This window comes from Solanum tuberosum, unplaced genomic scaffold (genome assembly GCF_000226075.1).
Source record: "Solanum tuberosum cultivar DM 1-3 516 R44 unplaced genomic scaffold, SolTub_3.0 scf00068, whole genome shotgun sequence".
Classification (NCBI taxonomy): domain Eukaryota; kingdom Viridiplantae; phylum Streptophyta; class Magnoliopsida; order Solanales; family Solanaceae; genus Solanum; species Solanum tuberosum.
This window is the reverse complement of record NW_006238994.1, coordinates 1,238,043-1,253,861: the sequence shown is the minus strand read 5'-3', so window position 1 is coordinate 1,253,861 and position 15,819 is coordinate 1,238,043. Positions and strand designations below refer to the sequence as shown.

Sequence of the window (15,819 nt, the reverse complement as noted above, 5' to 3'; positions counted from 1 at the left end):
GTCAGATGATGCACTGATCAACAAAAAGTCGAATCCCCTTCGAAGGAATTCACCAAAAATCAATTCGAAGAATGTTCAAGTGACAACTAGTAGTTTCCCAGAGGCGGCGGCTGCTGAACAAGTTGTGTTAGATTTTGGAGATGACTATGGATTTTGGGAGAATTATCAAACCTTGGAGGTAAAAGATGATTATGGATTTTGGGAGAATTATCTGTGCTTGGAGGAAGAAGTTGCTTCTAGAGCTTGGACGAAGTGGAAATTGTAAACGGCCCATCAGCAATCATTGAAGATGTAATGAATTCAAGTCAAGATGTCTACAACTTATCTCTTCCACAATTGACATGATCAATTAATTTATGCAACAAAATCTTATTTGATTTGATCGGGATAGTCACGATCTAGAGTTAATCAATTTTAAAGTTAATTTTTTTTTTCATATGCATACACAGTTTTCGTCCTATATATATAGTCAAATTCTGACTTGTTTGGAACTTAGACATGAATGTTATTTTTGTATGCATATATACATGATTTGAAAAAAAAAAACAGTGATTATAAATTGAAGCCACGAAATTCGGTCTTACTTTAATGTGCTTGTTACTGTCACTTATTAGTTTATATTGTTTTGAATTCGTTTATAAATGTGCCGCGCTTTGTGACTAATTAATAGAGAACTTTTGCTTTGTTTGTCATAAGATATCCAACATAAGTTGTGTAGTATTCTAATTCGATCTGCATAAATTTAGAAATTTTTTGCCTTGTGGGTTCTGAACTAAACTTGTGCCTCTAATGACACAAGTGTGGTAGAAATGTAAGACATAACTTATATTATATTATCATTAAAAAAATAGACTAATGTCTAAGGACAAAAATTATTGTCCAGGGGAAAAAAATAAAGCAGTATGCTCCCTTAAAAAAAATTAAACAAATCAGAATTTATGTCTTATTATTTCTTAGTGCTAAATCAAATTAAAATATCCAAAAGCCTTGATGAATAATATATACTTATCTCATGTAGACTGTAGTAATAGCTTCGGACAGCTTTCTGAATTGATAATTTCCTCACCTGTACACTATCAGAAGTTCATTTTAAGATTTTTGTGTAATTTTCCATTCTGAAATTAACTAATTTTTTATATTAATTCCATTCTGAAATAAAATAATATTGGGTGATGAGCAGATTAATTTTTGAGTCAATACTAATTGAAGGAGAGAAGTTCCTACTAGTTTATCTAAAGCAAGAGCAACGTGATTCAAATCAAATATACCATAAACTGACAAATAATAATTGACATACTCTAGATTTATCAAGTAGAATCGATTTTTTATTTCCCTACAATCTTGGAGTTTGGATTTAAACTAAATAAATTTATTAAGCATTTGTGCTAACACAAATACCAGTAGTATATATACACACAAAATCGATCTAGTTGAATTCACAAAGTTGTCATGGAGTCATCCTTAGAAGTTATTAGACATAAAAAAGACAGGTGATGCGTTGTTTAATGAAAAAGCAAATCCCCCTTTCAAGATCAATCATCTTTCAACAGATTCACCAAAAACACAATTGTGTAGATGTGTTACCATCGAAGAATATTGAAGTGACAACTAGTAATTTCCCAAAGGATGCTGCTGAACATGTGGTGTTAGATTTCAGAGATGATTACTAATTTTGGGAGAATTATATATGCTCGAAGGAAAAAGATGATTTTGAATGTTGGGAGAATTATCTAGGAGGAAAAAGTTCCTTCTACTAATTATCAAAGTCAAGAACGATCTAAGAGCCTGGGTGAAGTGACAATTGTAAGCGGCCCACTAACAATTATTAAAGATGTAGAGAATTTGTACAACTTATCTTCCACACAAGACAAACTAACAAAATTTATGCAATAAATCTTCGTCGATTTGATCGGGATAGCAAGATCTAGAGTTTATCGATTTCAAAGTTAATTTGTTTTAATCCTTTTCATATGCATACATAGTATTTATCTTATATATAATCATATCTCAATTTGTTTGGGATTGAGACATGAGTGTTGATGTTGTATCATGTATGCATATATACGTGTTTATAAGCAAAGAAAAAAACTGATTATAAGTTGAACCCGTGAAATTCGACCTTAATTTAAATGTTCTTGTTAATATCATCAATTAAATTCTTTTGTTTTGAATTTTTTTATGCGTGGACTGTGGACCGCACTTTGCGACTGAAAACGGACTTGTAAATCATTTCTATTTTCTATGACAAAACAATGTTACAGTCGGATTATTTCACAAGTTAGTTGATATATTATAGATTCTTGTTCCTCAAGATTTTTGGGAGCCCAATTCTAGCATAGAATGCTCTTAATTTTTTTTTTTGGGGGGTGGGGGTTTGTAATCTTTAATTTTTGCCCTCAAATAAGATAGATTTTAATTTTTGTTACTACTACTGCACATTTAATGAAAATTTGTGAGACAAAGTATCCTTATCTATGACCTAATTTCGTTAAACATAAGCATAGAGAATTTTTGCCTTGTCTCTCATAAGTTCTGTAGGAATTATGTTACCAACATAAGTTATGTAGTGTTTAATTCGCTCGTCATAAGTTTTTTTTTTTAAAATTGCCTTGAATTGAACTTATTTCTCCAACGACACAAATATTGTAGAAATAAGCGAGCATAACTTGTTATGTCTTGTAATACATAACTTATATTATATTATAATACAAAAAATATAAATTAGGAGGCAAAAATAAACTAGTATGTCCCCTTAACAATTAACATTAAACAAATCAGAATTTATGTCTTATTATTTCTTAATGCTAAATCAAATCAAAATATCCAAAAGCCTTGATATATAATACTCATCTTATGTAGCTGCATTAAGGCTCGAGTTGTATATCAAAATGGTTGTCATATTTCCTTCTTCATTCGTTTCAATTTGTTTGTCATGTTTGAACTTAACACGGAGTTTAAAAAAGTAAAAAAAACTTTTGAATCTTGTAATGTTAAATTAAAGATATGATAATATCTCAAAAGTTAACTCAACTTTAGGAATTTATTTAATAAAGTCATTGAAATTTATTTTGCATCCATAAAATCACTTAATTTAGGCCTTTGTATCAATAAAATCACTCAACTAAATTTTTCATTAAATAAAATTTGACATGATAAAATAACTCCTAAAATAAATAAATAAATTTAAATATTTATTTGCTTCTCTTTTGGTGAAATACTAAAAACATGCATTTCAGTTACAAATTTGGCTTCACCTCAACCAAAACTCTAGAAGGAAACAAATGAGACAGTGAGTGGTAATGGACTAATGGTTCTGATAGAAAACATTTCAGTTGAGATGTACGCGTCAATCTATCATGCACCTATTGCTGTTGTTGATATGTTAGGGGGCATTTGGCAATGAAATTTTGGTACTTTTTTCCGGAGATCACGTTTGGCCATAAAATTCTGGAACTTCAGTAATTTGAAAAATACCAAAAAGCTGTTTCCTCTCCAAATTACTCACAAATTCAGAAACAACTCCAATTTCGAGTTATCATTTTTCACTTTAAAACAAAAACTACTTTTCTGAAGTAGCCAAGCTAAAAGGACAATAACTTTTCCATTACAGGAACATTTGAGGAAACAAAATTGTATTTATTAAAAACTTCACATATCTGAACTTTTCTTAGTTCACTCAAAAACACCTGAACATGTAGGAAAGGGAAACGATTAATTGATGTAAAGATAAGTGAACACAATGAAGATTGACATAAACAAACAGCAGAGAGACTATTTGTATCCTGCTGGTGAAACACAGACAGGGAAAAATGTACAGTTCTGATACAAAAATAGAACTTGAAAAGAACAGACAAAAGTTTATCAATCAATTCTTGCAATGGTTCTAAGTAAATCCAATTGAGATAAAAATATCATCGCAATCAAACTAAGATATAGTATAACCCAAGAGTTACTTCTGTCACAAGGGATCAGCACAATAATCACCAGAAATACCCTTTAAAAAATATCAGCTTATACTGAAAATAATAGTTGACCACAATATCAAGCGACAGCAGATCATAAAAAGAGACTTCACAGTTATGTGTATCACCTGACAAATAGAATAAGATCAAATATCTACAACTCGCTGCCTTTTTTTCCACTACAGAGGTGACTAAAATAACCTGCTAAATGATTGAGAAAACATTAAGTAAAAAAGATAGCCACATTAAAAATGCAAGATCTCACAAAACAAAGGAAACATAATACTTAAGGTTTTCTGGTAATTTCTTGCTAATGCGCTAACTTTCTACCTTTTTATAAGCCAGATAATCTTTAAAATCTACATATATTGGAATCAATTCACTGTTTACACGGAGAAACCAGTAAAAGCAGTATCATTATAACACAGAAAATTGGTCCATGGCCTAATTTTTCCGCCAATGAAGTATCGAGTATAAGAGAGAGAAATATTCTTTTATAATTGTGGTATCTATGCCAGCTTATGCACACCTGAACTAATTCCAAGGGATACCTGCTACCTCGCACAAGCATAGGTATCGGGTCACTCTATCCTCCGAGGCTTGGATAGATTGGAAGAAATCACCTAGTGTTTTTGCGGGATTTGAATTTGAGACCATATGGTTTTCAACCCAATTTATTGACCACTAGGTCACACTTATGGATGCAAAAAGAGCATCATTTTCCAATGCAATCTATTTAACACACAATAGCAAATGTCTTGAGTCTTTCTGGAGATGCAGATGAAAATCACTAATACAACAAGCTTGGATATCATTGACAAACAAAAGTTGCTGACATAAAATAGACATGAGACAGGAAACAGAAAACATATGTATATTATTGAGTAGTAGTATTACGAGATTCAAAAAAACGGCTGACCTAGGGTTCCTTCCTAGCCAGCAGTTGCGCAGCTCTCATGGCTGCTACGGCCTCCTTTCGAGGCTGTCCAGCCCGCCCCACCACCCCAAACCACCACATACGCCACCCTTTTCAATTCCAATACTATATATCCTAAACAATTTGCTCTAATTAACTCAAAAACAATCGCAAAATCAATCGAAATAATTCATGGAGAACCTACTATCACGTTTTCAATGGAGGAAAGGCAAGACTTTATAATTGAAGAGGGATTGCATCAAGCAGTGGTGTTTAAATTATCCCATGGTGTGCCAGATTTGAAGGTATTAAGGTCAATTTTACCGAAACATCTTGGTACCAAGGGCAATTGTTTAATTGGCTTACTTGCTCCAAGACAAATTTTGTTGAGATTTAATCAATATGAAGATTATGTACTAGCTTTATCTCGCTCAGTTAATTATCTTCTCTACAATGGAGAGGAGCACCAATGTAGGGTTTTTCCATGGTCCATTGGATATAATCCTAAGGAGGAAACGATGTTAGCTGTGGTTTGGATTTCTTTACCAAACTTATCTCCAGATTTGTTTGCAAAGAAGTCTCTGCTGTCTATAGCATCAACAGTTGGGAAACCAATAGCTATAGATAAAGCTACGCAAATCAAGTCAAGACCCAGCACAGCTAGGGTCAAGGTTATACTTGATCTAATGGAAAAGCTTCCAAATCGTATAAGATTGCAGTTTGTGGATGGAAAATCTAGTAAGTTGATCGAGGTTTTTCAGGAGATTGTATATGATAATCTACCTTTGTATTGCAATTATTGTAAGCACCAAGGTCATGATGAAGATAGTTGTCATTTGATCTCGAAAAGAAATCAAAATAACAAACAAATTGATGATACCATTGAAGTTGCTTCAAAAGGTACTATCGATAGTGAAAAGTATCAAGGTGATGCGAGAAAAATACTAAATGAAAAAGAAAGGTTGTAGATGTCGATCAAAGTAAAGCTACTTCTTTAGATCAACAATTGGTTGTTGTCACTTCTGAGTAAAATCATGCACACTCAATGGATGTTGTTACAAGTAATATTGGTGTCCAAACAACTACCGAAAACAAAGGGGAAACGCCAAGAGTTGAGGTTGATGCGCCGCGAGTTGGTTCAGACAAAAAAATAATGGATTCAGGACACAAACTAATGGATACATCTGATGTTGAAGATGCTGAAAATTCTGGGCAGCATGTTTTGAAAGTTGAAACCAAGAATGCAACAAAAAATTGGAAACTGGTTGCACACAAAAATTCAACTAGTAATCGGAGCCTTTCCCCAACTAGTCAAAATAATTCTCCATGTAGTGAAAAGGGTGCGACTAGAAATTTTCATGACAGTTAGAAGAGGCAAGATATTAGTAATGCCTCAAGAGACCTATTATGTTCGAATAACTTTGATGCTTTATCGAAGACTACTGGAAAGCAAGTAAAGTTAACAGAGAATGACAACGATTTGATCCAAGAAAAGCAGGTCTCGCCACCTACTTTGAATAGCAAATTAAGTCCAAAAGCTCTTGTATTTGTGCCTAAATGTGTGATTGCAAAGAAGAATGAGTCAAGGGCCTTAGTGTCAAATACAATTGATTTGGGCGAGGATTCTCTTGATGAAGATGAGGAAGATATGCTGGACATATGCTTTGATAGAGTGGCTAGGGAAGGAGATATATCACCTAGGCAACAAAGAAGTGGAAGCAACAAAAGCAAAAAGAGACACAATGGAAGACAACATAGTTGGGACGGTAAAATGACTGAGGAGTTTGTTCCAAGACACCTATCGATGCGACAGGCAAAACAGAACCATTTGACAGTATCAATAGGTTCAACAAGATCCAATAAATTCATAAAGAAAGTATGAATTATCAAGTGTTGTTGGATAGGTTTGAAGAAGAAGACGAGAAAAATACTTCTAGTTACTTTTGATGGGCAATCAATCTTTTTTAATTCATGCGTTTGTAATAGAAAGTTTGAGGCTGATAACTCAACTTTCTTTTTGATTGACATATTTTTACATTATTTAAGCATCCTCGTTTGTAATATCATCATGGAGTGTATTACTAACTCTGTGGTGATCAGAAAATACTTAGTTCTCTCTAGTTCTTATTTTCTTCATGCTTGTTAGGTAGTAGACGTTAGATACTTCATTAGGATTAGTAGGTGAGGCCTAGCCCCCCTTGCTTGCACTTATCCCTATTGATATTTTTTATGTTTAATAAAAGGCCACTAGACACTGTCTAGTGCTGTCTAGTGGTAAATTTGCAGGAAAAAAATAATAATAAATAAATAAATATTATTGACGAGATTAAAGATTACCATGTAAACTGAAAGCATTTACTGCATCTAAGATGGTAGCACAACAATATGCATATCTTAGCCTCACTTCACAATAACTTTTGGAATATGAGCTATTTTAGGCCAGTCCTCTCCTTGTTCGTTTTGACAGCATGTCCAGAGATTAGGGCACATGAGAATTCGGAGTTCTTCAAGGGAAGTAAGGTGAACCATTCCTGCAGGAATTGATGTCAATTTTGGGCACTTGTAGATGAAAAGCGCATGAAGCGATTTTAGATCACTGATCCAGTCAGGTAGGTCCAGTAAACTATAACACTTCTCTATATGCAACGCCCGCAAAGAAGGAAGATACTGAAGCCACACTGGAAGATGAACCAATTTCGGTATCTCTTGGATGTATACTGTATGGAGGCTTTTTAGGCCTTCAAATTGCAGATATTCCTGATCATTGTCAGTTGATAAATTCATCTCTTTGCAGGAGCTAATCACTAGTGTTTCAAGAGCGTAGAGATGCTTTATAGCTTGAAATAAAGAAGTTAACCCACAGTCATGAACATGCAGAAACCGGAGCATATTCAACGCTCGCATTCCTTCTATTGGCAAACTCAATAGGTTAGGACAACCATTGATTTCCAAGTGGTCAAGCCGACTCAAATTTTGCAATCCCTCTGGTAAAAGGAATAACTCTCTCACATCAAGAATGTACAATGATTTCAATTTTGAGACAGCAAGGAAAGATGAACAATTTGCAGACAATGTTGTTTCCAGAAGCATCATTAGTTGTTGCAAAAGTTTATTGCCAACTCTGATCAAGTTCAATTCCTCGAGACGTGGATTAATTGGCATGAACTCAAGCATAAGGCAATCTTGGATGGTCAGCTTGGAGAGTGAAGGAAATGATGAAAGTAGGAGCCGGTTAGGAAATGACGATGATTCACTACCAGCCATTACTTCTTTTTTCCACCATCCTTTCAAGCAAGGCAAGTTACAGAGTTTCAATTCTTTCAATGATGGAAAATACATTGCAGATCCTTTTTGTAGCTCCATTCCAAATTGAGATCCATCATAGGAAGTATGTTCAATGTACTCTAGCAAGGTCAAATTTTCAAGTTTAAGGGATTGGAGAGAGGGAAGACACCCAAATGGTGGAAGACTTTTGCATACTTTCAGATTCTTCAGAGTAAGTTTTGTTAACTTTGGTAGTGATGAGTGCAAGCCAACCATCATCCATTTTGGGAAACTTTGACCTCCGTATCTTTCTATGAAAAGTACCTTCAAATTTTCATGTGGCTGAAGGCCTTCCAATAACAGCTCATCATATTCATCATTGACGGCTTCGTATGTCCATTCTAATCTCAGTGATTGCAAGTATTCCTTGTTCTTCAAAACAGCATCATTAATTTTAGGACATAAACACTCTATGCAGCCCAAATTTCTAAGTGTTAATTTTCCTCTTAGCTTGACAAGACCATTCAAGTCGGTTAACACTGCATTGACTTTAGAACTCGTAGAGGTTTCTTGACCTATCACAAACTGCGATAAAGTCCTAAGAGCAGTTAATTGTCCAATCCCACATGGCATTTTGGACAAATTCAAACAACCATCAAGCTCTAGATGTCGGATGTTTACCATTTTGTGAATATTTTCTGGCAGTTCACAAAGGTCAAAACAATAAGACAGCTTTAGAGTTTGCAAATTCAGCAGTTTGCTCATTGATTTTGGAAGTGTCACAAAATTATTCTCAGATAGGTCGATGTACCTTAGATGCTTCAACATGCTCACAGAACCTGGCACTTCATTGATTCCCAAGCCATGTAGATCCAATACTCTTAGGCTCCTGAAATTCGATATAACTGCATCCACAACTGATTTACTTTGTTTCTCGGACCCAATAAATCTTCCCGATTTCAGGTAATCCCTTGATGCAATTGGCATTAAAAACGTGCGTAAATTTTTTTCTTTGAGCAAGGAGTGAGGGAGCTCCCATGCTGAATCGTGAACAGGACCAACTGACAAATGGCAAATATTAACACTAGATTTATTTCCTGCAGAAGTTAGCATCAAAGTCTCATTCTCTGCAACCATTTTTGCTAGGTCATGAATCAGATCATGCATTTTGCAGCTGATGATATCGCCCAACCTATGCTCTTTAACATCCTGAAAAAAGGACCTTCTCAGCAAACCCATGAAGTAACGTTCTCCAACATCCTCTTGACATTCATTTTCCTCATCATTTGATCTGATAAAACCTTGGGCTATCCATAACTGAATCAAGGTTTTCTTGCTAATGGTCTGATTCTTTTGGAATATTGAACAATAACTGAAACAATGCTTCAAGTGTATAGGAAGATTATCATAACTCAACTTTAGAATTGGCAAAATTTCAATGTCTGCACTTTCCGCCATGTCTGTGAGTTGATGATTTTTGACATACAACCATTCAGCTTCAGTCTCTTTATAATACAAAAAGCTCCCTAAGATCCTTATTGCCAAAGGAACACCAGCACATTTTCTCAGTATTTCCTTTCCAATTGCCACTAGAGATGAATTTATTTCTTCGCCGGGCTTAAATGCTAATTTACTAAACAGGGACCAAGACATGTCTTCAGGCAGACCTTTTAGATTACATGGTGGAGCAGTACCCATAGCTGCTGCAACTAGTCCTGATCGAGTGGTCACCAATACTTTACTTCCTCTAGCACCACCAATCAAAAGATCCTGCAATTTCAACCAAATTTCGCGATTTTCATTCCACATATCATCCAAAACAAGGAGGTACTTCTTACCATCAATTTCCTTTCTAAGTTGGTCTTGCAACCTGTCAAAATGGAGGCTTTGAGGTTTCATACCAGTGATAGATTCTATCATCTTTTCCACAATGAGTTTCACATTAAAAATATGCGAAACGAACACCCAAATTCTCAGATCAAAATGTTTCTTAACCCTGTCCTCGTTATAAACAAGTTGTGCAAGTGTTGTTTTGCCAAGTCCCCCAATACCAATTATAGGAACCACACAAACATTTTCTCGAACATCTAGTAGACGATCGACGGTTACCCTTTTCTCATCTTCCCTTCCGATTACTTCGTCAACATTCACAAAGGAATGAGTCTCCCTATCTGGAAGCTCAAAATCAACTACTTGCTTTTCAACAAGGTGCAACATATGCTTGTCTTTCTCAATTGCTTCAAGTTTCCTTCTAATAACCTTGAGACGCTGATGGATCTCAAGACTATACAGAACAGGATTTGATTTCGAGAAGAAAATAGAAATTTTCTTTGATGGGTTTTTCTGCATCAGCAAATTACGCCGAGTAATCTCTGTGTAGAAGTCATCCAACAAGTCATCAGCCTCGAAAAACACAGCTCTGAGCTTCCGGACCCAATTTTTGACCTCACGGCTATCCCCTTGCTTCTCCTCTACGTCAAGAAATACTGCTTCCATGGCAGAAACTGTATCTCTGAGCTTGGAAAGATCATCTTTAAGGCCCCATAATGATCCAAGCTCATGGGCTGCTAGGGAACCCAACTTCATCAAGATTTCAGCTGCAAGAGTGTATAGGATTTCTGTCATACTTCTGGTTGGCTAAGTTAATGCTAATTCTCAGTAGCAAATGAGAAAATGAAAATCAAAGTTTCAAACTACAATATACAACTAAGGATAAATTAGAGAAGAGGTCCCAAATAGTCAATAAGGGTAGTTTAGTTGGTGAACTTATAACTATTGCAAGATTAGTGGTGGATTGTTGCACCACATTCAATGTGGATTAAAAAAATTATAATATCATCGACAAATTTAGATAGAGGTTAGATTATATTTGTTATGATTTTTACTCTCACCTTTCATCCATGATCTCAAATGCGGTATCATTTGATAGAGTAAATTAGGAAAAACAACGCATGCATTAGTCTTGTGTATTACTAGTATCTTATTTGATACTTTTTTCCATTCTATGCATAACTAATACTTGCATTAGTTATGCACTTTATTGTGTATTAAGGTGTGCATTGTTAATATCATGGTTTTCTACGTATTAGCAATGCGATTGTTTTAATGCATGCATTAGCATGATAAAAGACTCAATTATCCTTCAAAACCTTTTTTTTACATCTTTTCCACAGTAATAGTAGAGGGTGTCTTTGTAAATATTTTTTTATGCAATACATATTATTTTGGGGTAATACACATATTGGACTCTAAACTTGGCTTCAAATTTTAACTTTGACCTCCAACTTTCATAGTGCACAAATAGGCACTTTAACTTGTATAAAGTAGAACAAGTAAACACACGAGTCCTACATGACACAATACACGTAGGACACCACGTAGGACAAAAAATGACATGTAGGATGCCATGTAGGACATGTGTGTCTATTTGTTTCTATTTTATACAAGTTACAGTTGCCTATTTGTGCACTATGAAAGTTGAGGTCAAGTTAAAATTTGAAGTCAAGTTTAGGGTCCAATATATGTATTATGCCTATTATTTTTAATGCATCAAATTAAACAATGCATAAATAGACCCTTAAAGTTGGCACAAAATTTTACTTAAACACCTTAACTGGACAATGTTCATATTAGATACCTTATGTAGGGAATTGTTGTGTCATTTTGACACTTTTTGCTTACATGACTTAGTGAGTGTAATACACTCGTTGACTGTGCGTGAAAACCTATTTAGTTGACTTTTTCATTTTTTTTTCTTCTTCTTTCCCATTTCAGCCACCATTTTTGAAACTTAAACAATCAAAGATGGAGAACAAAAATAGTTACCGAAAACTGATGAAAAATGATGGAAATTGTTTTAGAAATTTAGAAATAGACCCATTTCAAAATTTACTTAGTAAGTTAATTCATGAGATTCTCTCCCGAAATAATTTAATATTTACATAGGAGTTAAATTTTTTTTTTTTTGTGAATCTGGTGATTAAGGTAAAAACAGAAAGAAAATGACATTTGAGTGGGAGTGTTTCCTAGATATTTTTGCAAGTATTTGGAGAAGAAATATTTCTGCAAATCGATAGGTACAGGGGTGGGGTGGGGGGTGATATTTCTGCAAATGGACTAGGGTGTTTGGAGAAGAAGACTGTGGGGGTGGGTGGGGTCCTGGGGGAATTTATTGGCTTAATTTTTTTAAAAAATTATTTGGGAAAAAATCCATATGTCATTGATTGATTGATTGCTTTTTATTTTTATTCAAAATTTATTGTTTAAGAATTGTTTTTGACAGAAATGACAAATGTCATCGCTTAATTAGTCACTTTACACGTCATTCGCGAGTGTAACACACACCTCATATATTTTTGTTGATTGGAAAAAAAGTGTCAAAATGACACATCGATATCCTACATGAAGTGTATAAGATGAACATCGTCTAGTTAATATGTCTAACTGAAACTTCATGCCAACTTTAAGGGGCCACCGATGGGTTAGACCAAACTATTCTATGTATAATTAAGGCATAATACATAAATATGACCTTTAACTTGGCGTCAACCGACAACTATGACCTTTAACTTTGGGTATGCACAAGTAGACACTTAAACTTGTATAAAATTAAACAAATAGACACATTCATTCTACATGACACCTTACATGAAAATTTTATGTCCTATGTGGTGTCCTACATGTATTATGCCATGTAGGACACGTGTGTCTACTTGTTCAATTTATACAAGTTTAAGTGTCTATTTGTGCACACTCAAAGTTGGAGGGCATAGTTATCCGTTGAAGCCAAGTTAAGGGTCATATTTATGTATTAGTATACTAAATTTTTGAAGCTTTATGACAACATCACTAGACAAAAAGCAAGGGTAAAATGGATACAAGAAAGGTGATGCCAATACAACTTTATTCCATGAAATCCTAAAATATAAAAGAAAAAGGCATACCATTCAAAAAATCAAAGACAACAATGGAAATCGGGTTGAGGGAAACAAAGATGTAGGTGAGGCAGATGTTAAATACTATAAGAATCTTTTCACTGCTGAAAATGTTACTGAGGATCAGACTGTTCTGGAAGTGGTAAGAAGATCTATTAGCAACAACGACAATGCTGACCTCAATGCTATTCCAACCCTACGGGAGATCAAAGACAGTGTTTACTCAATTGACTCGGACAGTGCTGCAGGCCCCGATGGACTAAATGGAAAATTTTACCAAACTGCCTGGAGTATTATTGCGGAAGATCTCTATAAAGCTGTCGTATATTTCTTTCAAGGGGCTAATCTCCATAAATTCTTCACCCACACTTGCGTTGTGCTACTACCTAAAGTTGAAGCTCCCCAAGACTTCAAAGACTTCAGGCCTATAAGCCTTTGTAATATCTCTTGTTAGATCATTGCCAAGGTCGTCAACAACAGATTGAGCAGGATCCTCTCTAAAATCATTAGTCACAATCAAAGTGGCTTCGTTAAAGGGAGGTCATTTGCTGACAATGTACTGCTTGCCCAAGAGATCATCTCTGACATTGCCAAACCTAAGAAAGGGAAAAATGTGGTAATCAAATTGGATATGGCTAAAACATATGACAAGGTATCTTGGCCATTCCTATGTTTCATGATGAGACAAATGGGCTTTTCTGAAAAATGGATTGATCTCATCTTCAGATTTATCTCCAACAATTGGTACTCCATGGTGATTAATGGGAAAAAGATAGGATTTTTTTAAGTCAGGAAGAGGCCTAAGACAAGGAGACCCCCTATCCCCCTTTCTTTTTGTACTCACTGCTGAACTCTTAGCCATGATGTTAAATGCCCTACACGATAACCCTAGATATCAAAGCTTCTTTATGTGCAACCAAAACCCCAACATCAACCACCTATCATTTGCTGATGATACAATCATATTCTGTAGTAGTCATCAACTTTCTCTTCAACTAGTCCTAAATACATTTTCCAAATATGAGCAAATTTCTGGCCAACTCATTAACAAAGACAAAAGCTCATTCTCCATGTCTACTAACACTGCTCCATCAGAAGAATTGGGAGAATACTTGGTATGAAACATGTGGAACTGCCTATAAAATATCTTGGTTGTCCATTATACTCTGGGAAGAAGTTGATCTCATATTACTCTGATATGGTTACCAAGGTTATAAATAAAATCAAAGGATGGCATCTCAAGTTCTTATCCACTGGTGGAAGAGCCACCCTGATAAGACATGTCCTTATGACCCTAAATATTCACACTTTAGCCACGGTTCAACCCCCGAAAGGCACAATTGCACAATTGGAATCGTACCTGGAAGAAATTATGCTCCCCCTATCAAGAAGAAGGTATGAACTTCAGGAAAATAGATGAGGTCTGTAAAGCCTTTACTATAAAGCACTGGTGGAAACTCAGAACTACCAACTGTTTATAGTCTCGATTCCTAAGAGATAAATATTGTGGTTCAACTCACCCCCATCAACACAATCTAGAGACCTGGTGTCTCTCACCATTGGAAAGCTATGAGTGAATTAAGACTGAAAGTTGAAGACAATATTTGGTGGAAAATTGGCAAAGGAGAAATCAGTTTTTGGTTTGACAATTGGTCAAAGTATAGGCCCTCTATACATGGTTTTGGAGGATATCAATGTTAGCCAAAACATTAAAGTTAATGAGGTGCTAAGACATGGACAATGGGACTGGAATAACCTTAAGCATCAATTGTCTGACAATGTTAAGGAAACTATTATCAACCAAGACGTATCTATTACCTCGAATATAGATGATAAACCTTTCTAGACCTGCAATGATAATGGAAAATTCACCATTTCTACTGCCTAGGAACTTATCATGGAGAAAAGTCCCATCTCTCCATTTGACTAAAAAATATGGCTTCCCAAAGTCCTTTTTAAATTAAATTTCCTGACTTGGATAGCCATCAATAACAAACTTCCAACTGAAGACAAAATAGCAAGATTGTTTCCATTTGTTGTTGTGCAGGCACGAAGACCAACATGAGAATCGGCTGAGCATATTTTCTTCTCTGGATACTTTTCTGAACAGATTTGGAGCTTCTATGCAAGAGCTCTAGGCATCAACCCTAGGACAACATCACTGAGGAGCCTTCTCCACTCTTTCTGAAATTATAAATGCAAGAAATTTATAGCTTCGTACACCACTAAGATAATGCCCCCTATTATTATGTGGAAACTGTGGAGATCCAGATGTGGAGTCAAGTATGAAGATGAAAACTCTCTATGCATAAATCTACCACTTTGATCAACCTCAGTATCATCCAACACTCCAAACTCCAGTTCCCTAAAATTTCCTTCCCTGATGATTGGCCCAACTTTATTCACCTTTTGGGTCTTCAACTGATAGAGACCATCTCTACTCCTGTAAAATGGGAAAAATCGCTACATCCTTTTGTCAAACTTAATACCGATGGTTCATGCATAGAAGGAAATTGCGTAGGAGGAGGGGTAGTGAGAGACAAGGAAGGCAAGGTGATTATGGCGTTTTGTATACCTTTGGGGAGAGGCGATAGCAACTGTGCAAAAGCCAATGCACTCTTGTTTGGTCTTAACTGGTGCATTCAAAATGGTCACCCTAAGATCATAGGGGAAACTGATTCCCTCTTACTTCAGAACTGTATTCAGGGAAACTGGCAAAGCCCTTGGAAAATTGAAGACACAA

At 35.3% G+C, this 15,819-nt stretch overlaps 1 protein-coding gene across 2 annotated transcripts; it reads right to left on the bottom strand.

Annotated features, from left to right (window-relative positions):
• Window positions 1-3,731: 3,731 nt before the first annotated feature.
• On the bottom strand, window positions 3,732-10,945 carry LOC102578748 (putative disease resistance protein RGA1). 2 transcript variants are annotated; one of them, XM_006345352.2, is made up of 2 exons: window positions 7,216-10,945; window positions 3,732-4,166 (listed from the first exon to the last, which is right to left on the bottom strand). In XM_006345352.2, the coding sequence occupies exon 1, from the start codon at window positions 10,765-10,767 to the stop codon at window positions 7,279-7,281; it is 3,489 nt and encodes a 1,162-aa protein (XP_006345414.1). In that variant the 5' UTR covers window positions 10,768-10,945; the 3' UTR covers window positions 3,732-4,166; window positions 7,216-7,278. The 2 variants fall into 2 exon arrangements, with proteins under 2 accessions (XP_006345414.1, XP_006345413.1); XM_006345351.2 differs by having other exon boundaries at window positions 3,732-4,163.
• Between the last annotated feature and the right edge of the window lie 4,874 nt (window positions 10,946-15,819).

Excerpts from the sequence above, each read along its gene's own strand:
- LOC102578748 (XM_006345352.2), bottom strand. The coding sequence starts at position 10,767 with ATGACAGAAATCCTATACACTCTTGCAGCTGAAATCTTGATGAAGTTG.